At 38.7% G+C, this 25,400-nt stretch overlaps 1 protein-coding gene across 4 annotated transcripts in view; it reads left to right on the top strand.

Annotated features, from left to right (window-relative positions):
* The window catches only part of Mybl1 (MYB proto-oncogene like 1), a 32,945-nt gene extending 26,896 nt beyond the window's left edge, over positions 1–6,049 (top strand). For 2 of the 4 annotated variants that reach the window (XM_029481202.2, XM_021167681.2), the window contains 5 exons: positions 275–389; positions 836–952; positions 1,172–1,282; positions 1,736–1,915; positions 3,475–6,049. In XM_029481202.2, coding sequence (XP_029337062.1) covers positions 275–389; positions 836–952; positions 1,172–1,282; positions 1,736–1,915; positions 3,475–3,603 — 652 coding nt within the window. In that variant the 3' untranslated portion in view covers positions 3,604–6,049. Of the gene's footprint in view, positions 1–274; positions 390–835; positions 953–1,171; positions 1,283–1,735; positions 1,916–3,474 lie in introns of those variants that run through there. The other 2 variants (XM_021167690.2, XM_021167699.3) reach the window with 2 other exon arrangements.
* Positions 6,050–25,400: the final 19,351 nt, after the last annotated feature.

Genomic DNA, 25,400 nt, shown 5'->3' with positions numbered 1-25,400 from the left:
TCTAGACAACCATACTTTAGATACCTCTGTGATGCATTAAAAATCATATGTCTGGTCTATAGAGTGAGTTCCAGGACAGCCAGGGCTACACAGAGAAACCCTGTCTCGAAAAAACCAAAAACAAACAAAAACCTCCCAAAACCAAAACCAACCAAACAACAACAAAAAATCATGTCTATATAAAAATATAGCTTATGTTTTTTATGGCTTTGCTTTTGTTAACATTTATGACCTCACATGTGACAATAATATAAATATCTGAATGACTGACTAGATTCAGAACTCCTACTATTAGAAGATCTATACTGGGCACCACACCAAGAACTCCTACTCCTTTTAAGAATGCACTTGCTGCTCAGGAAAAGAAATATGGACCTCTTAAAATTGTGGTATGTGTACTCTTTATTCTCAAGCACTTTTCTAGTTTTAATTTAAAAAACTGGGTTTTACCATTTTGAATTTTTTAGTATTAAAACAGTATACATTGAAATGGAAACATTTTGTTTCTTAATTTATGAATATGAATTTGTTTAATCTTCCTTGGTCTTTAGATAACCCTTTGCTTGGATTATTTTAAATTTTTATGTTCTCGTGTTAACTAGAAGAAAACAATTGTTAGTGGCATGCTTAATATTAAAACATGTATGTAGTAGTTTAGTAGTTTCACTGTAGTAGAATTAATATTTTGATATATCTAATCTCTTAAATAATGTTGCATAGGAAACTAATGGGTCAGGGAATCTTCTTGAAGTTCAGTTTTTTTCTTCTATGTACAAGGGAGGTGGGGAAGGAATTTCTGGCCATTGCCTTTTAAAATCTTTAAAAAATAATTTAGTCCCAGCCACTTGCCTTTTTGGAAGAAGACATTCGAGAAGTTTTAAAAGAAGAAACTGGAACAGATATATTCCTCAAAGAGGAAGATGAACCTGCTTATAAAAGCTGCAAACAAGAGGTAACCTTGAGTATTGTATATGCATTTCTTTTCAGAGTTAGTTAGAGGCGGGTCTTTATGTAATTTTGGCTGCCCTCAAACTTCCAGACTCCCCGCCATCACTTTCTGAACGGTGACTGCAGATATGCTCCCCATCCCAGCTCTTCCAGTATTGTAGTCAGTGTTGACCATGCTGGAGAGACTTGGCTATAATGGTACCCTGTAAATTCCTTTTCTTAGCACTCTGCATCTGCATCTGTGAAGAAGGTCAGAAAATCCCTTGCCTTAGAGAGCTGGGACAAAGAAGAACCAGGCACTCAACTACTAACTGAAGACATTTCAGACATGCAGGTTTGTAAAGAATTCATACATGGTTTTAAATGGCTGTCTTAAGTCATAATTGTTCTCATTTCGTATGGATTGCTTGGCCAGATAATTTAAAAGAGAGTTACAGAAAATTTAGGGTTATTTTGCCTAGTTCAGAGAGAATCTATTATCTATGAAGAATATATGATTTTTTTAAACTTATTTTATTTTGAGAAGTTAGCTTTTTGTATGATATCAAAAAGTGGAGGTTCATAAAGCTTTAAGTTTTAGTATTTTATGAAATTACCAGATATTACTATAGCACTAGAAATTTATTTATGTAATTACCAAGATATTACTATAGAAATTAGTGAGATGTTATTATAGTGCCAGATGCTTCCTAGGAGGACAGTGAGCAGGGCTTCTATTACCATTTACTCAGTAGTTTCTTGTCTCTGTTTTTGAATTAGTTATTTTCCTCTTTCTTTTTTCTCTTAGTCAGAAAATATTCTTACAACATCTTTATTAATGATACCATTATTGGAAATACATGACAATAGGTGCAACTTGACTCCTGAAAAACAAGATATAAATTCAGCCAACAAAACATATACACTTAATAAAAAGAGACCAAACCCTAACCCTTGTAAAGCTGTCACATTGGAAAAGAGTCTTCAGGTATGGATGCATAAGTTTCTTGAGTGATTTTTGTTATTGTTTAGTCAATGATCACTTTAAACTTACTGATCACAAGTTATACTTTTTCTTTTAAAGTTAAATTGACAAGTACAACAAAGAATGATTATTTTGTCACTGAAAGCAGGTTTGGGTTTGAGAGAGACTCATTCATCAGTGCACATGTCATCTATACAATTGGAACTGTAGTCAGAGATTTTTCGGCTATTTTGTTTGTTTGTTTGTTTTGTTTTTTTGCTCATTTTTGTTGTTGTTTTGAGACAGGATCTCACCTCATTATGTAGCTGGGCTTGAACTCATATATGCAGCTTCAGCTTCCTAAATCCTGGGGCACAGACTTTTGACACCATGCCTGGCCCTTTGGTGATTCCCTAATTTTTGTGTGTGTGTAGATATTTAAATCCACTTGTGATAAGTCATTGGAAGCATTTCAGCATGATTTTGTTTGTATAATGGCTCCCAATAAACTTTGTGGATTAAAACTATAAAACAAAACAAAACAAAACAAAAAAATCCCCTATTCCTGTGTGTTCAGTAAATAGATGAAAATGAAGGCTAGAGAAATTCTTATCCTGTTATTTTAGGAGTTTTCCCAGAGAGGAAAATTAGAGAAGACGATTTCTTCTTTATGCCACACTGTATGCAGAGTAAATTCCCTGACATTTAAGCATTCCTTGAAAACATCTTTGGCAGTCAGACATAGTAGCCACTTGTCTGTCTTGAGCTATGGCTTTCAGAGAGTGACATAATACATGCCCTTAGTTGTTTAAAATGTTTTTAATTCCCGGTGTTTAGTTAACTTAGAGCTCCTTGGAAAAGTTCACTATATAGTAGCTCTTATATATTAATATAGGAACTTTTATCCCTTAATAAGGGAGAAAACAAAGAAGGTGCACTCCTTGTTCACATTTGACATTAGATCTTCCCTTTAAGTCAGTCTGTCTCTGTCTCTCTCTGTATCTGTCTCTGTCTCTTTCTTCTTGGCACTGGAGTCTAAACCTGGGCTCGCACATGCTAGACAAATACTCTACCAATGAGCTACATCTCCAGCTCCTTTCTTTGTTTGCAAAATTAGAGGGCAAAAAGGGATTATTTTTTCCCTATTATAATCCATTTGCTTTGTGGGGAGTTGTTGGGAACAAAACTATTATACTGTCATTATAGGCCAGTGAACAGTGTACATAATTGTAATAATTGCACAAAATTATCATAAATATTTTAGTATGTATTTAAAATCAAGCATCATTTTAAAAGATACAATGTTATCAAAACATTTTTAATGCAATTACCTACAAAATTCCTAGACAAAACAATTGATTTTTGAAAGTCTAGTTGTATGGATTGGCAATGTGGCTTAGTGGATAGAGGTGCTTGCTGCCAATCTTGATGGTTTGAGTTCAGTTCTGCAGCCCACATGGTAGAATGAGAGGACTAACTTTTGAAAGATGTCTTGACTTCTGCGTATGTTATGTGCGCTCTCTCTCTCTCTTTGGTATTTAATTTTACTAATTTTCATATCTCTATTCATCTTTCCTTCATAGTCGAATTGTGAATGGGAAACAGTGGTATATGGGAAGACAGAAGACCAACTTATCATGACTGAACAAGCGAGAAGATATCTGAGTACTTACACAGCTACCAGCAGCACATCAAGAGCTCTAATACTCTAACTTTTACTAAAGCTGATAAAATGCCCTACCCCTTTACTGTATTTTATGCTAAATTAGGTTGCAATGAAATTTGTCTCAATTAATTCTTTTAAAGGTTTTAATACATCCCTAAAATGGTTCACATTTTTTTTTCTATATTGAACAGGCAAAAAACTAATAAGCTACTTAAAGTAAGGGGTAGGCAAATTTATTATTTATATGTTTAAGAAATGAGAGTTTTAAAATTTGTTTTTAAAGAACAAAATGGGAAAATAAGCATGTTCCTGGGTATTCCATAGTAAATTCTCACATAATTTCTTTACAGGATATATGTTGCTACTGTCTCAAGGCTGTAGTCTGTTATAAACAAGTTAAGTGTGTGTGACCTCTGAAAGTCTACATTTAGGAAGCACAGAGGCTTTATGAAGTACTTTTGCATGTGTGCTGATTTACTTAGACTACCATTCATAAAGAAACACAGTGGGAAGGAGTCTCAAGGAAGCTAGAAGTTGCACTACTAATTTTGGTATTTTTCAGAAACAATGAAATTAACTACAGTGTTAAGGATATTTATTTGTGCATAGTACTAAAAATGCATTGAAAATGGGCTTTTTCTTACTAGTAAAGAGTCAGTATTTCTTCATAAGTCTCAGAAGAGCTGAGAATTTTGTTGAATGTATTGTACAGTATATAGGAGCAAGAAAACTTTGTAAATTGGAAAGATGTCTGTTTTTATAACTTATTTTCATTTTTAAAGCTTAAATGTAGATATTTATATATACAGGGTGTCTAGAAGCCAGTGTTGTTTCTTGCCATTACAGCTAACATAGTAAAGAATAACTTTGACTTTCAAGTATGAAATAGTTAAGTTATAGCTGCAAAGAATACAATATCTAAACTGTATGTCACATCTACCTAAATATTGCACTATATCCTTTAAATCATGTTGGTTTTAAAGTAGTTCTAAAATGTACTAAATAATAATTTAATATTTTCTTTTTAAATTATATTGGAGGGTCATATAAATTAATCTGGTGATTTGTATATGTGTTTGAAATTTTCATTTTGTTTAAAAAACAGTACGGTACCTTGTTCCCTAAAACAGTCTGCACTTAGAAGTTGTATTTACTCAATGTTTCAGAAGTAGAAAATATTATCTTTATTTATACAAATATTTTTGTCCTTTTATAAATGTTTTGTGTTTCCAGGTTACAACAGTTGCTTCGGTTGCCTGTTTAGGTGTTTGCACTTATTTTATCTCTTTTGGAAAGAATGTCTTTGCTTATGTGGTAGAGATTTTATGTAATTTTTTGAGATGTATAATGGTGTGCTGTCAACCTAAACACTGACAGGCAAATAGAATTGTACACTGTAGTTTGAATTATTTATAATTGACACACTCTCTCCCTCTCCACTCCTGAAGTATGCTGCTATAGAAAGTAGCAGAATCGGCTTGCTGCTATGAGAGATGGAAAGAGCGACCACCACTTGCACTGTGTGAAAAGATAAGCAAATGATGGCACGTTCTCAAGTTAACTGATGGATTCAACTATTCCCAAGCAGATTCTTACAAAGACCAAAACACCACTATGCCTCAAAACCAAACCAAACAGCTTAAGATTTTTAAAACTCTATTTATCTGTTAATAGAAATGGGACTACTGAATTTTTTAATGCTTAGTTCTTCAACAGTAGACCTAAAGGGTTTTAAGCTTTAAATCCAATTGCTAGTTTTTGCATACTCTATGTTAGTGAGAAGTAAAGGATATGTGTGGTGGTATTAAGATTATGCCTTCTTGATAACAATAGGTAAAACAATTTGAATCTTCTTAGCATGTTAAATATGTTTATTTTTTTCTAATTAATGAACTTCTCACAGAAATTTTGCTTTGTAAAACCAATGATTGTGGAAAAAAAATCTATATATCATTTCAATTACTTTGGGGTAACAATAGCACATAATTCCTTTTTTAAAAAATGTAGCCTTCAGCTGATTGGATGTAATAATCTCCAGTTGCCAAAGTATATAACTCAGACATGCTACATATTCTAAAACATATTTTTTCTTGAGCATTAAGTTAACACAAATGTTAATATATTATACATAAGCCTCAGCTTATGGGACAGAGTACATATTTGGGTTGGTATTGGTTGAATCCTCCAGTTAACTGCTTTGTTGTTTTTTTTGCAAGATTTGTAATCATAAAAATGTTAGGCATCTTAAGTCATCTTTTTCTACTGTTCATTTATATTCTTCAGTTTTCTGAAGATGCCAGACGTACAGGTAGCAGCCATACATGCATGGAAACTGACTTCACACATACCAATACTGCATTTTGTTGTAAGGTTTTCACATTAATACAGCAATTACACTGATTAAATTGAGTTTTTTTAATATATGAAAAACTTTGCATTGTAAGAGAATCTTGCAGACAATGTTGAAATCTATTAACATCCAAATAAAAGCATCTGTGTACAAGCTGGCTTGGCATTGCTCATTTCACTTTGGCTCTGTGTAAGGGATTTGATTGAACCCTTAAGACCTGAATTTAACATTGAGTTCTTAGAACTCCCTTTACAGGAATTTCATCTATTAATAAATGTGGCCTCTCCATCAGCCTTCATGCAGAAACATTTTCAACTTCCTTTTAAATACTTGCATGTAACTTTTATTAACACTGGAAATAGGACATTGAAAGATTCCTGTTTCCCACCCGGACCTGCCCTGTTTGTTGTGATGTTTCTAAATGGAGCCGCGTTGCCTTTGCCCATTCACTGAATCATCTTTTAGCTATATCAACCTCCATATGAGATTTGTCATAAAGGTTGTGTGTGTATGCAGCCACTTTATTTGAATTATTGTACATTGCTTTGAGCTTCCTTCTATAGAGATAGCAAGAAACTGCCCTGGCATTAGAGTGTTATCTGGAAAGGGTCAAATGGCCACAAATTAGGTTTTTGGAAATATTGCATTATCTTGATGAGTTCATCACCATTATTTAGTTTTGTAGGTTTAGCAATCTGTTGGAATTAAGTTGCTGAAAATGAGTTTGCCTCTCAGTAGAAGTCTTACATAATTTTTTAAAGACTTGGTATGTAAAACCAGAATTCTGTTCATTTGTATGTAAAATAAAACTGCAGAAGACTGGGTCCATTCTCACCTTAGAAGAAAACAGAAGGAAATAGTAACCACAATTAGATGTGACCAGATCTCTAGGGTTGTCTAATAATAATGATTCTTATTTATGTTCAACTTGGGGCTGGTTTCCACACTTCATTTCAATTCTTCCGGTGACTTGGCTCTCCCAAGAACATACTTTTTTCATGCCTGTGTTTGCAATGTTACCTTTTTTATATTGTTTCTAAAATGTTGTCAGCCATACAGCGCAGGCCTATGAAGCATTTCCTGAGTGCTTCGTAACATGTTCCTTCTGAGCATCAGTGGACTTAGAAAATCTTGTAAATGTTTTAATAATTAGTTATTGCCAGGGAATACTAGTTATACGTACACAACAGATTTACAAATAGCTTTGATTTCCTATTTACATAAAAAGTTTTGCCTATATTCAAGAAACTTTCTGAAGATCTTTTAGCTCATTTTTTATAACCATGTAATTTACTGCTTTACTTATCAGTTATGGAGTGATAAGCCAGCCAGGCAATCAGATCTTTAATTTCTTTTGTAAAACAGTTGATAGTATTTGAAGAGATACTTATTCTTGGAGAAATGAAAGTGTATTAGAGAGTGGAGGGTAAACTGAATTGAGAGAGATGCTTTGGGAAATTAGCTCTCCTCTGTTTTGTTTTAATTAGTACAGATATGCTCAACAAGAATATGTGAGATAGACAAGCTAAAGTGCACTTAGAAAAGAAATTTTGTAGCCAGTGTGGTTGAAAACTTAGTATCTTGGTGCAAATACATTTAAAGCTATTGGATTTAAGGTACACTTAATTTCATGTAGTGTATAGTGTCCTTTCTAAAGTTCCTAGGACTGGTATGATTATTCAAGAGCCAAGTAGAGGATATGTTTGAACCACATGGGGTACCAGGGATGGAATTCAGGCAAGCACCTTTTACCACCTATGAACCATCTTGTCAGCTCTATTCAGTTTTAACTATATAATTTTGTCAACGATAGCTCAAAGGTTTCACTGTATTCTGACAATTTCTTAAGTACTAATGCAGTTAGTACTTAAATATTCAACTTTAATGAGTACTTTCCATGCCCCCATGCTGGGTTCGGGGGATACGGAGAGGGCAGTGGGACAGCCATTATGGTATTTCATTAGGGTCCTCAGTAACAGAGAAGCTGATATTCTAGGTAAAGGGATGAATGTTTAACAGATAATTTTCCTTTGGCTAAAAAAGTGAGCTAGATCCTACAGCCAAGTTTGTTATTATGTGTGAGTAGAATGTTTGGACTCAGCCCAGAGAGTGAATAGCCCCCCCCAGCCCCCCTGCTCACCAAACAGAATTAGAGTTATATGGGGCCTTGGAGGCTTGCACAGCAGTATAGCAACTGCAGCCACACGCCAGTTACTATGCTAAACCCTGTATGTACCTAATCCCATTTTACTCCTTACAGCACTCTTTTGAGATAAATACTGTTGCAGTCACCTTCTGTGGATATGGAGTAGGTTTATGTTAAGAGACTCGTCTAAACACCATACTGAAGATGGGCTTCAGTTGTCCACGATTTAGACTGATTCTTCAAAATTAAGCATAGGGTACAAAACAATTACATCATTTATATAAAAATTTAAAAGTATAAAGCTAAGCAAAGCTAATGTCTGCTGTTAGAAGTTGGGATGGTGTTCACTCTGTGTGCGTAGCTGTGTAGGGTGCTGCAATGTTCTCTCTTGCTCCAGATGCTGGTTTCATGGATATGTTCACAGCTTGTAAAAATACAAGCTGCGGTATTAAAGATGGGGGAGCTGCTCTCTTTGTACATTTTCAGTACACTGTAAAAATTAAGCCCAGCTGAATCAGAGCAAATGTATGAGTATTCCTGGTACTATTCTACCTGGGTACAGCAAAGCCAGCACTCAGCTTAATACATTACTTGCCAGCAGATATGCCAGGCTCATTTCTCCTGCTAAACTAAACTTACCTGAAGCTTCCGCATGGCACAAATGACTTCCTCCTGGGTGATTACATTCATGTTTTTATGAGTGGGAGCTGATTCTGTTCCAGTACATGAGTCTTTGATAGATACCATCCCTTCTAAATTCTCTGCAGTTGCCCACCTGTTAACCTTTACCCAGCCTTTCTCTTCAACTTGATGTTTGTACTTCCCACACAAATGCAGAAATGTTCATACTCACCAAATCAGTGATCATCAAATAGTTACCAACCTAACATGCAACACTGAATGGATGTCCACTGATTCCTTGTGCTTTGTCAGCTGCATTTCTTTATAACACATGTGTTAATATTTTGTTTATTTGGAGCTGATATCCTCTATGCTATCACTTAACTCACTCCTCAGATTAACCTAGTCTTTGTTCCTAAGGTCTCTGTTTGCTCATGGTGGAGCAGACTGTAGATCTCTCATTTGACTGCCAACTTTTGTTCTTACCTAAGCTCTGATAAGAGAGAAGATATCTAATTTTTTACAGTTTAGTAATCTGTTTTGTTTAAATCAATATATTGAAAAGATTATAAGTTTTAACATGGGACTACTTTACAAAATTATAAATTATGTTTTTCTCTCTAAGTCTTTGAAATACAATGTTCAGTATACTTCAAACAAGGGACCAGTATTCATAATTTACTAAGAATTGCAGAAATTAAATACCAAGGAAATAAAACAGCCAACCAACAAATGGGTAAATGAACTGAGTAGACAGTCTAAAAGAAAACAAAAACACAAATGGCCAGTAGTTACATTAAAAGGTGTTAAACATTCCTAGCCATTAGGAAAATGGAATTAAAACTGCATTGAGATAGCACCTTACTGAAGACAGAATGGATCCTGAGAACAGCCTGACAACAGCTAGAGAGGGTGTGGTGAGAAAGGTACCCTGTTCACTGTGGCAGTACAAATTGATACAGCCATTGTGCAAATCAGTTCGGAAGTTTATCAAAAAGTTAAAACATAAGTACTATATGATTTGTTATTTCACTCTTGGGCATATGCCCAGAGAATTGCATAACCTATTATTAAGGTATTTTTGTTTGTTACTGCTTTACTTACAATAGCTAAGAAGATGAATAGATTAATGAAAATTTAGTACATATAAGTACTGTTCTGCTCTAAGTGGGAAAAACTTACAGGAAAATGGATGAACTTAGTGTTTATAATATTAAGCAAGGTCACACAATTCCGGAAAGAAACAACCTACATGTTCTCATGTGCAGAATCTAATGTGCATGTGAAACAAGTGTGTGTATGGTACAGTATAACATGAAGAAGAAGTAGGAAAAGCTATAAGTGGACAAGGAGGGACTCTGTGCAAGTGATGGGTATGAGCTGTAGAGAAGGATATAAAGTTAAGTTCTAATTCTCTTGTAGACTAGGTTTTTGTTTTGAGTTGTGGATAAAATACTGAAAGTGAAATTTAATCCATAGCTCCACAGCTTCTGTTCCTAATGCCTATTCTATTATATAAAACTTGTAGTTGTATGGACTTTGGCTCTGGTTACTCTGTGTGTGATGTTCTTATTTATTTGCAAGTTTTTTTTTTTAATAATGAAGTTTATAAAGTTAGGGGGAAAATGGCCATTTTGCACATAAGAAATTCAGAGCAGCCACATTTCATGGACTTAAAGGCCACATGTACTAAGTGACTATTATATACCAGTCAGTGCATTCACAGTTCTGGGCAATTTTAGATTTCTGGGCATTATCAGGAGAGGTTACTGTAATTCAGAAGAAAGTTCAGGTCACAACAGATAATTTAGTAAGTTACAGTGAGTGTCTTCTCTTTCTTGAATCTTTTGAATTTAATCTGAATTAAACTGTAACTGCATGCAAAATCCTGGCTTAGGTTTCTTCATTAGGAAAATAAAGAAATATCATATATTCATTATCATATATAATATCATTTATCATATCCTCTGTCAGCAGATTGTAAGGTCCCTGAAGCCAGTCTTGTTCACCAGGATCTACCTAACACTTGGCAAACAGTCAAGGACAGCAGTGGTGGGCAGAGCTGAGCAGCTCTGCTGGGAGAACACACAGACTTCTCAAGTACTATGTGGGAAATAACTGCTGTTGCATATGAGGTTGTGACAAAGAAAAAGGATCTGCTTCCCTTGGGAGAAAAATGTGTCTGAAATGATGAATCTCTGACTGATTGGCCTGAGGCAATCAGGCAAATAGATTGGGGAACAATGGGTAAAGACTTGGCGCAGGGACGGGGTGGGGTTTAGTTCCATGTTTAAAGACCCTAAGTAGACCCACATCAGAGCATGCCTCTAATCTCAGCATGTGGAAGGCAGAGGCAGGCAGATTACAGGACAGCCAGGAAGACAGAGAAACCCCGTCTCAAAACCCACAAAAAACTGGAGAGATGGCTCAGCGGTTAAGAGCACTGACTGCTCTTCCAGAGGACCTGAGTTCAATTCCCATCTTAAAACCATCTGTAAAAGGATCTGATTCTCTCTTCTGGTGTGTCTGAACACAGTGACAGTGTACTCACATTAAATAAATAAATAAATAAATAAATAAATAAATAAATACCAAAAACCAAAGAGCCCAAGTCTAGGGGTATGAGCGGAGGAATTGATGGAAGAAGGATGGTACTGAAGTGGTTCCTGAAATAAGCCTGCCCTGGTATGCCATGCATTCTGTAGGAAGCTGACTGGAGACCAAAACTAGCATGCAGGCAAAGTGAAAAGTCAACTGGCAGGGCAAAGCTGGGCTGCCTTGAATCTCTGTGAAGGCCTCTGCTAACTCCATGAGAATCTCTGAGACTCCATGCCTCTTCCAGTTGTACAAGTTGAGGTGAGAGGAGCAGGTCTTCATTTCATGTAAGCAATCTAGAAGTGAGATTTGCTTTTGGGGAAGGACTTGTGTGAGAAGATGCAATTCCTTAAGATGTTCATTCGTTCATTAAGAAGACTGCAGAATCATCTGCTGAAAGGAGAAGGAGGAAATATTGCTGTAGGAGACATTGTCAGTGATCTCAGTGCTTAGTGTCGTCACTGGTAAGCTGCCCTGCTAAAATAAACAACTCCACCCATGCTCTTGAAAGCAATCCTAATTACATGCACGGGGCCATACGTCAAAGACAAGAAAGAAAACCAAAGGAAGGAAGACTTGGGAAGAAAAAGGGACTTGACAGGAGGGGATAATGTGAAAAGCTATGTTTAAAGAACTTGTGAACAAAATTGTGAAAGTGAAAAAATTTAGTTCTTTAAGAGAACAAGGAAGAGCTATGAATAAGGAAATACTGTGAGCTGCCAAGAGCATGAAGGGCTTGTTTTCAGTTGGTAAGCATTAGTCCAGGTCTCTACTAGGTCCCTAGCAATGGCCCTGTGGTAATATAGTTTCCCTTTCCGTACAACCACAGGCAGAAGTCCAGTCTGAACAGTGACACAGGCCTGCCCTGACTTTGGTATGATCCTTCAGGGCAAGGGCAAGGATGGCCTGGAGTAGCCAACGAAGAAGCAGGCAGAATGCCAGTACAAAAGATGGAGAAGCAAAGGGTATGGAATATTACCAAGAGGCATGGTTCACAGATGAGGCAGGATAGCTCACGTGTGCTGCAGCAGGCGCAGATTCATCCCTGGGCATGCTCTTTCAAAGTCTACCGTACCTCATCTGATTCCTTTTGGGTGTAGTTCTAGGGGTAGTATAGCTGGGTCATAAGATAGTTCAATTTTTAGTTTTCTTTTTCTCTTAAAGATTCTTTATCTGTTTCTGTAGTAGTAATACTAACTCATACCCCTTTCAACAATGTGTAAAGATTCCTTCTCCCAACATTTCTCTCAGCGTTTATAATACAATATTTTTGTTTTCTAATGGGGATAGGATGACACTGTAATATAATTTGAAATTGCATTTCCTTGATGACTAAACATGTCAAATGTTTTCCCTACACTATTCACTTGTATTTCTTTCTTTTTTTTTTTTTTTTTTTTTTTTTGGTTTTTCGAGACAAGGTTTCTCTGTGTAGCCCTGGCTGTCCTGGAACTCACTCTGTAGACCAGGCTGGCCTCGAACTCAGAAATCCGCCTCCCTCTGCCTCCCGAGTGCTGGGATTAAAGGCGAGTGCTCCACCACTGCCCGGCACTTATATTTCTTTTTGTGGGAATTGTCTGCTTAGTCTTTTAGGTCATCTATTGATTGAATTACTATTTCTTTGAGTATTAAATTATTTAGGATTTTTAAAATAATCTGGGTATTAATCCTTTATTGGAAGACTAGCTGCTAGAATTTTCTCCTATTTTTTTAGGCTATCTTGTCACTGTGTTAATTATTATCTTTGTTAAACAGAAATGTTTATTTATTTACCTTCATGTAGATTGAACCCAAGATTCTGGGCATTTAAAGAAAGTGTCCTATTACTGACTATACATTTCAGAAACTTTTAAATTTAATAGCATCTAGTGTGTCAGTTTGGGTTAAGTATCTCAAGAGGTAAAATCTAAGGTTTACCATAGCATCAAAAAGTAATAAATCAAGCAGGTGTTTTTGGTTTTTTTTTGGTCTACTTTCACAAATTAATTAATTTTGAATTTAATTTAAATGTATCTACTATAAATATTGTCTGTATATATAAATATATATATATATACATATATATATATATATTCAACTATTTCATCTCTGAGAATTTAAAATATATTATTTACCTCCCCCACCCCCTTTTTTTTGAGCAGGGTCTCATAGAGTCTAGGCTGGTCTTGAACTTGCTATATGTGTGAGGATGATTTTGAACTTCCCATCCATCTTTCTTTACCTTCTAAGTATTGAGATTATTGGCTTGTGCCAACAAAGCCAGTTCATGATGTGATGTAGATCAAATCCAGGACTCTGTGCACGCACTCCCAGCCCCGCTTTGTCTAACTTGAGAAGAAGAGTAAAGCACAGAGACATCATGGGGATAATAAACAAAAGGTATATCCCACTCTGTGCCTTGTTCCTCTGTTACCCTAAGGCTGTATGTGGCTGTTTTCCTGCCATGTCACCCCAGATCTGTTTGGGTTAATATCTCCTACTCCCCTTATAGTGTCTCTTCCATTCCTTCTGTGGTTATTACAGAAAAGCAGCTAACTCTGGGCTGTGGCTGAGGAAATTATAATTGCAGAAGCATTTAGTGAACTGTGGAGTAGTGACTGAGGGACAACTTTCATTGGCCAATGCCAAAGGTTTTCTTCTCTTATTTACTGTAAACAAACCATCCAACCAACCTGCAGTTGTTTACTTTTTTAGATCAGTCACCAGAGGGAAGTGTGTGTCTGGTGAGAAAGCAGGGAAATAGCTTACAGAAGCCTTTGTGGTTCTCTTAGGCTCAGAAGATAGTGTCCCAGCAGGAAGACATGGAAAGTCTGTGCAGCCCAAGCTGGATTTCCCCAAAGAGACTGTAAAAGCAGCTCACAGAGCCCTGAGCCTCTGATGAGTTCAGGCCACCAGAGAGGCCAGCCCTGGGCAGTGTGTATGTCCAGTGAAGCGTGAAATAGTGTCTCCAAGCTTTTGTTCAATACGCTGACCAGCTTGGGCAGGAAATCCACTGGAGACGGTTCTGAATTAGGGACTACAAATTTACGAACGGCCCGTCTGCTTCCAGGGCAGAGCCGTTGGATCTTTTGAATCCTCTAACCTCATTTCTAGATGCTTCAGTGCTCAGGGGTGGGGGTGGGAATCAGATCTTACTCTGTATTATTTTCAGAAAGATCCAGATAAAGCATTGCTTTACTGAATTCCCATTTGGGCCATTCATGGCTGGTGAAGCATTGGTAAAAATGCATAGAACCTGCTATTCTAAAAACAAAATCCATTAAAAGTGATATAATAAAGGTAGAGATTGTGTGCTGAAAACTAACAATAATGTATTGGAAAAGACTTGGTCTCTCCAAGGTGCAGGACACACTGCTGGGTGTGTTTTAGACAGTACTCACCACCTGGCCTCTGGTACTAGAGGATATTGACTCTGCTCACTGAAGTTCCATGCTTTCTAACTTGTAACCGTGACTTACACGTGAGTCACGGTAACCCCTGAGTCCGTTTGATGAGTAAGCAAACAGAAGATTGGAAGTTATTTCACCTGCTCAAGGTCATGCTCATAGAGGTGAATTTATTATTAAGTGATGCCTAACTGTCAAGGCTGCTCACACTGGTCCCCGCTGAGTCCTGAGAGTCTCAGGGTATAGATAGGGAATTAGACTGAAATTATTGACAGGCTAAGCTTTTTTTTTGCCATTGAAAAGCAATAATCCATCCCATTTCTACTTTTGTATAGTGTTGGATCGCAAAGAACCTTCCATATATGTAGTAAGTTACAGAGGTAGGGTGGAATTTGGGTCTTCTGATTCAGAAACCTAACTTTACAATTTTGTAAAAGAAAAAAATATATAAATAGGACATTGGGTTGAAAGTATGAAGGAGGGGTGTGAGAATTACAACCACAACCCGATTAAACTCTGTTTCAAATCAGAGATGAAGGAAGCACACTTTCAAGCTGAGAGCAGTGTGTTAGAACCCGTGCATTAGTGATTGTTCTGCCTTTCCTCTAGTGAAATGCTAAGTTACTTAAACAGTATAGACAAATTGAAAACACAAATTACTTACATTTAAAACTTTTACCATTATAACAAATCATACTGATAGTTTTTAAAGCTTTAATTGAATATAAAGCAAATTTTAAAACTTTATATGCCCCAGTACAGGGGAACGCCAGGGCCAACAAGTGGGAGTGAGTGGGTAGGGGAGAAGGTCGGGGGAAGGGTATAGGTGACTTTTGGGATAGCATTTGAAATGTAAATGAAGAAAATATCTAATGAAAAAATTAAAAACGAATTTGAATATAAGGCAAATTTTAATAAACTGTCAACTTCAAATGTTGGTATTTTAGATTTATATTATCTTGGTCAAAACAGTAAGATAGACTTTTATTTCCAAATATCAGTGGTTTCAATTATCTTCAATACATCTCTGACAGCTATCTCTCTGTCTGTCTGTCCATACACACACACACACACACACACTCATTGATCTATCTATCTATCTATCTATCTATCTATCTATCTATCCATCCATCCACCCACCCATCATCTATCTATCTATCTACCTATCATCTATCTATCTATCTATCTATCTATCTATCTATCTATCTATCTATCTAATCTATCTACCTATACTTTCCTACCTACCTACCTAGCTTTTCTTTTAGAAAATAGAGCTATTGTCATCTATCCTTCTTTCACGTTAAGCTCCCTTTTCATGACAGAGATGGTGAAACTGAAAGAGGGGTAGAAAAAAGCCAGGAAGCTCATTCTTGATCATGTACCAGCCTAAGTTGGCCAGCTTAACTCCTGCGATGCTAGGCTCTCCTTTTATAAAAAGAAAACAGAAGAATTTTGGAGTGAGGATGAACTGAAATAATAATAGTCTACAAAAAAATGAAATTGTACACAAAGGTGAAGCATTCTTATTGGCCAACTGAATTCATTCATTAAGAAAACAAGTTATTGTAAGTAGGTGTCCAACTCAAATTCTTTGTACAGATGGTCTAATTAACACTTATAAGGATGATTAAGAGAACAGAAAAACACACATTTTGTCTACAACTGTTGTTCAAGCACATATACTGTGCCTTGAATGTAGCAGGTGTTCAGTGGATATTTGTAGAATAATGTATACATGATTTATGCAAGATCTATGAAGATTTGGTTCTACTCCAATACTGGCTTCTGAGTAGGAATTGCATTTTAGCCAGAGAGAACAAGAATGGGCAAAACTAGAGAATGAAAAATTAAGGGCACACTTGGAATCACAAGTGGTCCACTTTGCCTTGAAGAAGCAATACTGTGATCATGTCTATGGAAGCCAGATCCTAGAGGGTCTTTAAAATCCTGCTGAGAAATCGCACTTTTGTCCTGAAAGCACCCAGGAACCTATTCCACTTTAAACATGATAGAAACAATGCTTTTAAAAGAACTATAATATGCATCAATAAACAATGCTTTTAAAAGAACTATAATATGTATTAATGCAAGGAGTGTTTTACTTCAACTCAATTATTACTTCAAACAAAAAGCAGGCAAGTTGGTCCTGGCCACAGGGAGACAAGCCATGAGGGAAGATATGCTTCAGGTCCCACGGTTTCAAATGTAATACAACTAAAGAGTTAAAGTTGTTTTCCATTCAGTTAAGCATGAAGAGTCACCAAGTATCTCTGGTGTGCAGATCATGGATAGCCATCACAGAGGCTAATGGGAAAGCTGAAATTCAGTGTTTAAAGTTTCTTCAGAAAGACAGACATTTATACACGAACATTTACTTTAGAAATCTTAGCAAAGAGATCCAGTCAGAGAATGTAGGTGGTTAGGTGGAATGACTGAGAAAAGACATAGAAGAAGTTGAGCAGATTTGAAAGGGGGAGTGGTTGGAGTTGGGGAGAGGAGGGATAGGGTCTTAAAACACATTTCTTGCATAAAATTTTTAAAGGACTAAATTCTTTAAAAGGGATAAGGACTTTGAGTGAGGACATAATCTTATTCAAGGAAAGTTGACAGGAATAATTTGAAAAGAAAATAGATACATATCTAAAATTCACGATCCAGGTACTTACGTCATATCCAAGATCACACAGACATAAAGTAACATGTTGAAAAATACAGCTCAAAACTTGTATCTTTTGATACAAAGTCTGTTATAGATTTTATATTTTCAAAATTTTATTAACATGTATTGATTATACATCATGGAGGAGCATCAGCCAGGAAGGGAGACGGAAGAGAAGCCTAAGGGAGAGGCTATGGGAGTGAGAGTTTAAATGAAGGGTTATTGGAGGGGTTCATGGAAACCTAGAACCGAATAAGCTCCTTAAAACATACACACAATGAAAGAAACCTAAACAGAACCGCCAAACACCAGGGAAGTTGAAGCTCCGACTGGACATCTCTTGTCACCAAATGAAATCTGCAGTGTCGAAAGCGGGTTACATCCCAGCGAATGGGTGGGTCTCCGCACCTGTGTGTGTTTCTTGTACTTTTTCTTTGGTTCTATTTAAATTTTTTGGTTTGTTTTGTCTTGTTTAGGTTTGTTTGTTTTTATATCATCATCTTCGTCATTGTTATTAGATGTCTGTTTTCTAATGAGAGAAAGAAAGGGTGTGGATTTGGGTGAGTGGGGAAGGTGGAGGATCTGGGAGGAGTTGAAGAAGGGGAAACTGTAATCAGAATATATTGTGTTAAAATCTGTTTTCAATAAAAATAACTATAGGTTAGCCTATATTGATTATGCTTATTGGGATTCATTACGGTATTTTTGTGCATACATATAATGCATTTTAATCACCATTATCTCTGTTACCCTCTCCTGTTCTCATTGGTCCTCTCTTTCTGGGTACTCTATTTTTCACTCCCCACAACTACCTTGCCTTTCTGATGACCCAGTGAACTTCACTGGGGTTTCTTATGGGGTTCTTCATCAGAGCATAAGCAGTTTACCAGTGGCTACACAACTCAAGAACTTATGTCCCCTCCCCCAGTTACAATTAACTATCCACCGATACCCAGGGAGGAGTATCGGCCTCATGAATCTCTCCCCTCTCTCTGACATTACCTTTTTATAGGTCTCAGGGAGGGGGTGGCTCAAGAACTCTTCCATTTCATGCAAGGGAATGCTGAGAGTTCCAATCTTGTGTGGTTTCTGGGCTGCTAGTTACAACTGTATAGAATCAAGAATGTAAGAATCATGGCATGTCCTGATTGTGTTTGTCCATAATCTACTTCATCTAGCTTTTACATTCTTTCTGACCCATCATCTATGATATTCCCTCAGTCTTGGAGGTGGTGATGTAGAAACCTTAAGTGTGGTTGAGCCTCTCCTTATGGCTGTAGAGATAACTCAGTAGATAAAAGCACTTGTCATGCAAGCCTGATAACCTGAGTTCAGACCCCTACAACCATATAAAAGCTAGATGTGGCCAGGCATAGTGGTGCATGTCTTTAATCCCAGCACTTGGGAGGCAGAGGCAGGAGGATTTCTGAGTTCAAGGCCAGCCTGGTCTACAGAGTGAGTTCCAGGACATACAGGGCTATACAGAGAAACCCTGCTTGAAAAACAAAAACAAAAAACAACAAACAAACAAACAAAAACAACAACAAAAGCTAGATGTGGTGGTAAGTGTCTGCAACCCTAGCACTCCTACAATGAGCTGGGAATTAGATGGCAGCTAGACTGGAACACACAGTGTGGTGGCAGAGACAAGGGAGACCCTCTCTCAAACAGAATGGAAGGCAGGAACTGACACCCAAGGTTATTTTGTGACACAGATGCCCTGTGGCATGTATATGCCCTCACACATGAATGTGTGTGTGTATCACAAATGTATACATAAGTAAACAAATAAGTATTTTTAAAACCAGTCCCTCCCTCTCAGTGCTTTGACTAGTTATAAGTCACTGCAGTTATTGCTCCTCACTACAAAACTGAGCTACTCTGACCAAAGCTGGTGGTACCAGTAATCTATGTTCATAAATGTAATTATTTAGGAAGCAATTTGAAGGTATATCAAGTCCATTTAGTAAAACAATAGCAACAACTTCTCCACCATGGCTCGTGATATCTCCAGCATAGGGTTTTGATCAGGTTTACAGTGCCAGCTATGAATTTGGACTCCAGTCTAATCAGAGAGCAGTTGGTTACTAACACTCATTAATTGACTTGCCACTATCACACCAGTGGGCACATCTTTCCTGTCTAGTTGCTAGTGTAGACTCAGGGTTCACAACAAAATATGACTTTTGATGATAATTCTCCCCTAGCAGCCCTAGGCCTCTTACATCTTTGAGTTCCAAGATTTTAATTAATTAATTAATTTATTTTGTGTGTACAAACGGGGAGGGAAGGAGGGGGAAGGGAGGCAGCCAGGGAGAGGGCAAAAGAGCACATTTGTATGTGCTTTTGCCATGGAGCAAGTGTGGAGGGAGGCTGAAAGACAAAGCTTTCATGTCAGTTTTTCCTTCCCTTTGAGTCAGGGACTCTGTTGTTTTTCTTCTAGGTACCAGGCTAGCTGGCCTGTGAACTTCCAAGGATTCTCTTATCTCTACCTCCAATTTCCCTGTAGGAACACTACGATGATAGAGACTTTTATTGTGCTTCTAGCTTTCCTGTAAGTTCTGGGGGCTTGAACTTTGGTTTTCTTGCCTGTGCAGCAAGTGCTTTTACCCTGAGAGCCATCCTCCCAACCTGTTTTTGAAACCACAAAATGAAATCCAGTATTCTGGATACCACTTGAGCTTCTTAGGTAAGGAACTTCATCCACATAGCTTTTTGCACTCGAACTTTAGGAAGATGCCCTTTATTTCTTTCTGAGTACGTTCTTGGATTGTTACATAGCTCTTGAACAGCATGTCATGAAACTGGCTGAGATGAGCTTGTGCTTCCTTGGCACCTACATATGGGAAACCTCATTTTCTTATCCTAGTCATTTTCACAGTATTAGGTATAAGAACATGGCGATGCTATCTTTCAATTAAGGTTACTGGCACTGCAGTCAGGATGGCATTTCATTAAGGTCATTGGTAAAAGAGAAGTAGATTTGTGTTTTAAGATCTAGGATTCTCGAAAGTACACAGAGTCAAGGAAAAATAGGGCTCATTGCTCTCCCAGCAGCTGCACAGATTTTCTTCTTATAATCCAGAGCAAATGGGAGTAAATGACAAGGCAGGGTGTCTAAGTCAAAACCACAAGGCTGGAAGAGGGTTGTATTGCTGGTGTTAGGATAGGAGGAGCCAGTGGCAGCATGGCTCTGGGCCATCAATTAAATCATCAGATGTCAGCTATCAACTTTCTCCTGTAGTGTAAGGAGAGACTCCCTCATTTATGATTTCTCCCCATTTATGATTATTTTCCCTCTTTTCATAAAAATAGAAGGTGGAACATGTCCTCAAAAGAGCTATCAAAACAGCACCACTCTCAAGAACATGGTTATTGTGTGATTCCATTTACTTCCCTAAGAGGAGAAATTGTTTACTGAAAATGATGTAAGTTATTCAACAATGACGTTTTGAGAGAAAAGGACAAAAGAGTTAGGACATACATGCTTGGAATGGAGTTGTAGGTACTAAGCAATTCATTTCATTAAAATAAAAAGCCTAATCATGTGCCTGGCTTTAATTACAGGAATAAAATTAATATGAACCCGGTGGTGTTGTGGTACAACTAAAATTTTACTAAAAATTGAACACTTAAAATTAATGAACTTTATAGCATGTAGATTATATTTCAATAGTTATTAAAATAATTGCCTGGGAGCACTAGCTCACTAGCACAGTAGCTGAGCTCTTGCCTAACATAGAAAGGATTTAAGTCCTGTTAGAATCCTCAGCAGCACAGATATTCCTCCTCCTTCTCTTCCTCTCCCTCCTTTCCTTCCTCCTCTTTCTCCTCTTCTTAGTGTTGTTTGGTGTATATAGCTAATGAAACTGTAGCAGTAGTCAGCCATGGTTGTTCACATCTGTGATTTCAACTCTTGAAGGCTAGAGGCAGGAGAATTGCTGTGAGTTCAAGGCTAGACTAGTTTGAATGTTTGGAGCAATGTAACTACCCCAACCGTGTTCAGTACTCAGCCGCTGACAGTGCTACGCGGGTGCTGAAGTACCTGTGGGGGACTTGTGATTTTGGGAGAATGACTCAGAAGATCCTGGTTAATATGAGAATAATTACAACTGAAGAGAACACATATCTAACCTAGGACAGTTTTGGAGCTCAAAACATGGTTTTATTAATAATGATGCTGTAACAACAGACATAAACAGATCATATACATAGTCTCTCTAATTCCAAATATTGTCTAATAATAAAACCAATGTTTATTTGCAACTCTTGTGTGTTTTATAATTAGGATTCAAGATGCAGCTCCAGGGCAGGGCACTTGCCTGGCACACACGAAGCCACAAGTTCTGATCTTGGCTCTACAGAACCCTAGAAGACCTGCTTGACTTCTGCAGTTACAGATGCAGAGATCTGCTGCCCCCTTTCCAACCTTTCCACACACAACACAGATTTATTGAACTCATGTTTCTATGTTTCACACCAAGAAGCCAAGAGATAACAATAAAGACAGTGCATTTTGGGGGGTCTAGTTTTAGAAACAGATTCCCCCATACAGTGACACTTCCTGTCCTCGGTGGTAGTCCTTGCCAGCATTCTGTCGGATATGACTCCCCTAATAGTCTTGAAGTCAGAACAAGTTTCAGGCAGGGTAGGAAGCTATTCCTAATAAGGAGGCAAAGGGCACTCGGACCCAGGGTTCTTCTTTGAGAAACAATGTAAAATGCAGCCTTACCTCCACCAGTCTGTCCAAGTTTGGAGGAGGTCCCATAGTGTACCAAGAGAAAAATGTCCAGAAGTGGCCACTGACTTGTGAACGACACCACAGAACCAAGCAATCCCTTGTGTGGTTGCCTGGAACCCCCTCTCCTGGCTCAGGGGGCTTGTTCTCATGTTCTTTACTCTTCCAATCCATATTGTAATCACGTGACAAACAAATTCCTCAGTCCTACCCACCGCATACCCAGCCAGTTCCCTGGAGTCATGGCCACTTTTGCTCTGCTTTCTCTCCTTGGCAAGAGTGGATGTCATGGTTCAAGTTCCATGTAAGTCAGGCCACCCACCACCCAGCCTGCCTGCCTTGGTATCTTTGCTCTCCAGCATCATGTCTCCTGTTCTCTCCACTGGCCATTTTATTATGCCCCAATTCCCTGTCTCTGTTGCTCTTCACAGCCAACTTCATCTCCTCACATATGTACCTTGCGAATGCCCTACTCACAAACAAGTTTCAGGGGTGGGAAGCTACTCAGGCAGGGTGGAGTTCCTTCAGTCTTTGACTGCCTCCTCATAGGGGCCCACAGCCAACTCTGTCCAGCCCTCCCTTCACCTGCCTGGCCTCTGGAATTCCTGTTTTCTGCTTCTCTTCTCCTGGCCACTCTTGGTTTCATTTTGTCTCTTTCTACTTCTGTGTCTAACTTGTAAATATTGGAGTCCCCAGGTCTCTACATGGGCTCCCTTCTCATTTTCACACAGAAAAGAGGATCAGTGACATCATTATTAACAAGTAAATGATCTGCACTCACAGATAATGTCATTCCATCCATGGCTTTATGTGACAGTTACACAGAAACACAACATTACCTAGAGTTCATTTATTTACTTTATAGTAAGGTATAAGAGCCCTAAAATACAGATAACCATATCTAGAGAGATTAAACCAGACCCAAGTTGACTACCTAGAAATAATCACCTTGAACAACATGCTGTGTATATTTTGTGTACATTCACATAACCGTGTATGTGTATATAAATGCAGTACATATTATAACAAGTTCTTTTATGTTGTAGCATTGAGCCCTTGTGTGTATCCTTTGATCCCAACACTCCTCCGGCATTATTTCTGGTCACTTAGACTATTTTACAGTGATGATTGCCCCAAAATTTATGTAACCCGAGCTATTCACTCTCTTCTCTCTGGTTTATTCTTTCCACCCCTTCCTGTATGGGATACAGGGCATGACTCATAGCTAGGAGGGCTAGAACTGAGACCGGTAACTAACCCAACCCCAGCCTTGTCTGTCTGTCTGTCTGTCTTTCATTTTATTTATTTTAATGCTTTTGGTTTTCGAAGCATGTTCTCCTCTGCAACTTAATATGCAGTCCAAGATGGCCTCAAACTCCTGGCAATCCTCTTGCCTCAGCTTCTAAATGCTTGGGTTACAGGCAAGAGCTACAACATCTGGCTCCCTCATTATTAGTTAAAATTGTGTGTCCAAAGTTTTGCTAGTACACAGAGAAGGTAGTGGTGCACACTCCTGGCAGCAGTGTCTGTAGATCGTTGTGTGTTAAATGCCAGGGAACTTCTAGATTGAAGCACTGAGTCAGACTGAGGAACGCACACTAACGGTCCTAGGGTCCCTAAATCGCCTGCCTGTTGCTGAAGGCCAGGAGAACAAACAGCCCCTGCACAGGCCTGAGGCTGACCAGCTGTCCTCAGTGCGGCCAAGGAGCGGGGCGGGACCCAGGGCCTTTGTCTGTTTGGCCCAGTGCTCCCAGCCTGCCAGAAGGGTATAGCGTTGGCTTGACGCGAGGCGGCTGTGGCCCGTGTTGCACAAATGTACAGCCTGACCCACAGCGGCTGCCAGCTTTTGTATTTGCTAGACACCAGATGGAGCAGAATTAGGGATGGCACCCACGGGTCAGATGGCAGGTGTCCCTGCAGACCCTCTGCTGCTGCTGCTATAGGCATTTTGGCGGGAAAAGAAAATTAGAAATGAATAAAATAGTAAAAGAGCCGTCTTCTCTGAAAGGCCTTTTGAACAAATGTCTTTTTGACTTTGTGTGTACTTGTGGGGAGGAGTTGTAGCTCAGAACCAGTCTCTTATCTTCTGAGATGAAAGCCAGTTGCCTGTGCGATCTGGGCCAACGAATACGGGAGAGTTTCCATCTGGCCTTTGAGGGCAGAGACCAGGGCGATGTTTGCACTCCAGCGAGCACCGAGCACCGGCTGGTCCCATGGGTCATTGTTAAGACAATTCTGAATGCAAGGATGTAAGAAATGATGGATTATGGATTCATGCTGAGTCCAGGGCTGCCCCAGCAGCTCCTACAGAGTGTGCACGTGCAGACAGGAGGACTCTGGTGAGAAGGCAGAGACACTGAGATCTGCAAGTTTCTCCCCAAGTACATCTGGACCAGAGTTTTTGGCAGGAAAGGGGAGATGGGTATCTCCAAAGTGGGCTTATAGTTTGACAGTAGAGTTGGATACGGGTCAGTAGAACTCCGTGCTCTGCTTGTAGTCATCTACATGATTCTGGTGAACACAGCTTATCCAGGCCTGTAGCTAGCTAAGGCAGTGGGAAATGAATCATTTGGATTTGAACAGGAGAGGTCAGCTGTAAAACAGTCCTGCCCTGGGACAGAGCTTTTTGTTGTTGTTGTTTTTGTTTTTGTTTTTCGAGACAGGGTTTCTGTGTGTAGCCCTGGCTGTCCTGGAACTCACTTTGTAGACCAGGCTGGCCTCAAACTCAGAAATCCGCCTGCCTCTGCCTCCCAAGTGCTGTGATTAAAGGCGTGCACCACTACCACCAGGCTATTTTTTTTAAATTGGATATTTTCTTTATTTACATTTCAAATCTTTTCCCTTTTCCAGTTCTCCTCTTCAGAAACCCCTTATCCCATCCCCTTCCCCCTGCCTCTATGAGGGTGCTTCCCCACCCACACACCCATTCCCACCTTCCCCTCCTGGCATTCCCCTACACTGGAGAATCGGTCGAACCTCCTCAGGCCCAAGGGCACCTCCTCCCACTGATGTCCAACAAGACCATCTTCAGCCACATATGTGGCCTGAGCCATGGGTCTCTCCATGTGTATTCTTTGGTTGGTGATCCATTCCCCGGGAGCTCTGTGTGTGTGGGGGGGTCTGGCTGGTTGGCATCGTTGTTCCCTCCATAGGGATACAAACCCCTCAGCTCCTTCAGTTATCTCTCTAACTCCTGCATCAGGCCCTACTCTCAGTCTAATGAGGCTTGGCTTTGAGCATCTGCCAACAGAAGCTTTTTATTATTTTTTAGTTTAGTTTAGTTTAGTTTAGTTTTGTTTTGTTTTATTTTTTTTTAAATGACCTCCATCCTGCTGACTTACCCTCTTC

This window comes from Mus caroli, unplaced genomic scaffold, assembly GCF_978045245.1.
Source record: "Mus caroli unplaced genomic scaffold, Mus_caroli_1 scaffold_1, whole genome shotgun sequence".
Lineage (NCBI taxonomy): Eukaryota > Metazoa > Chordata > Mammalia > Rodentia > Muridae > Mus > Mus caroli.
This window is presented reverse-complemented; position numbering and strand designations above follow the sequence as displayed.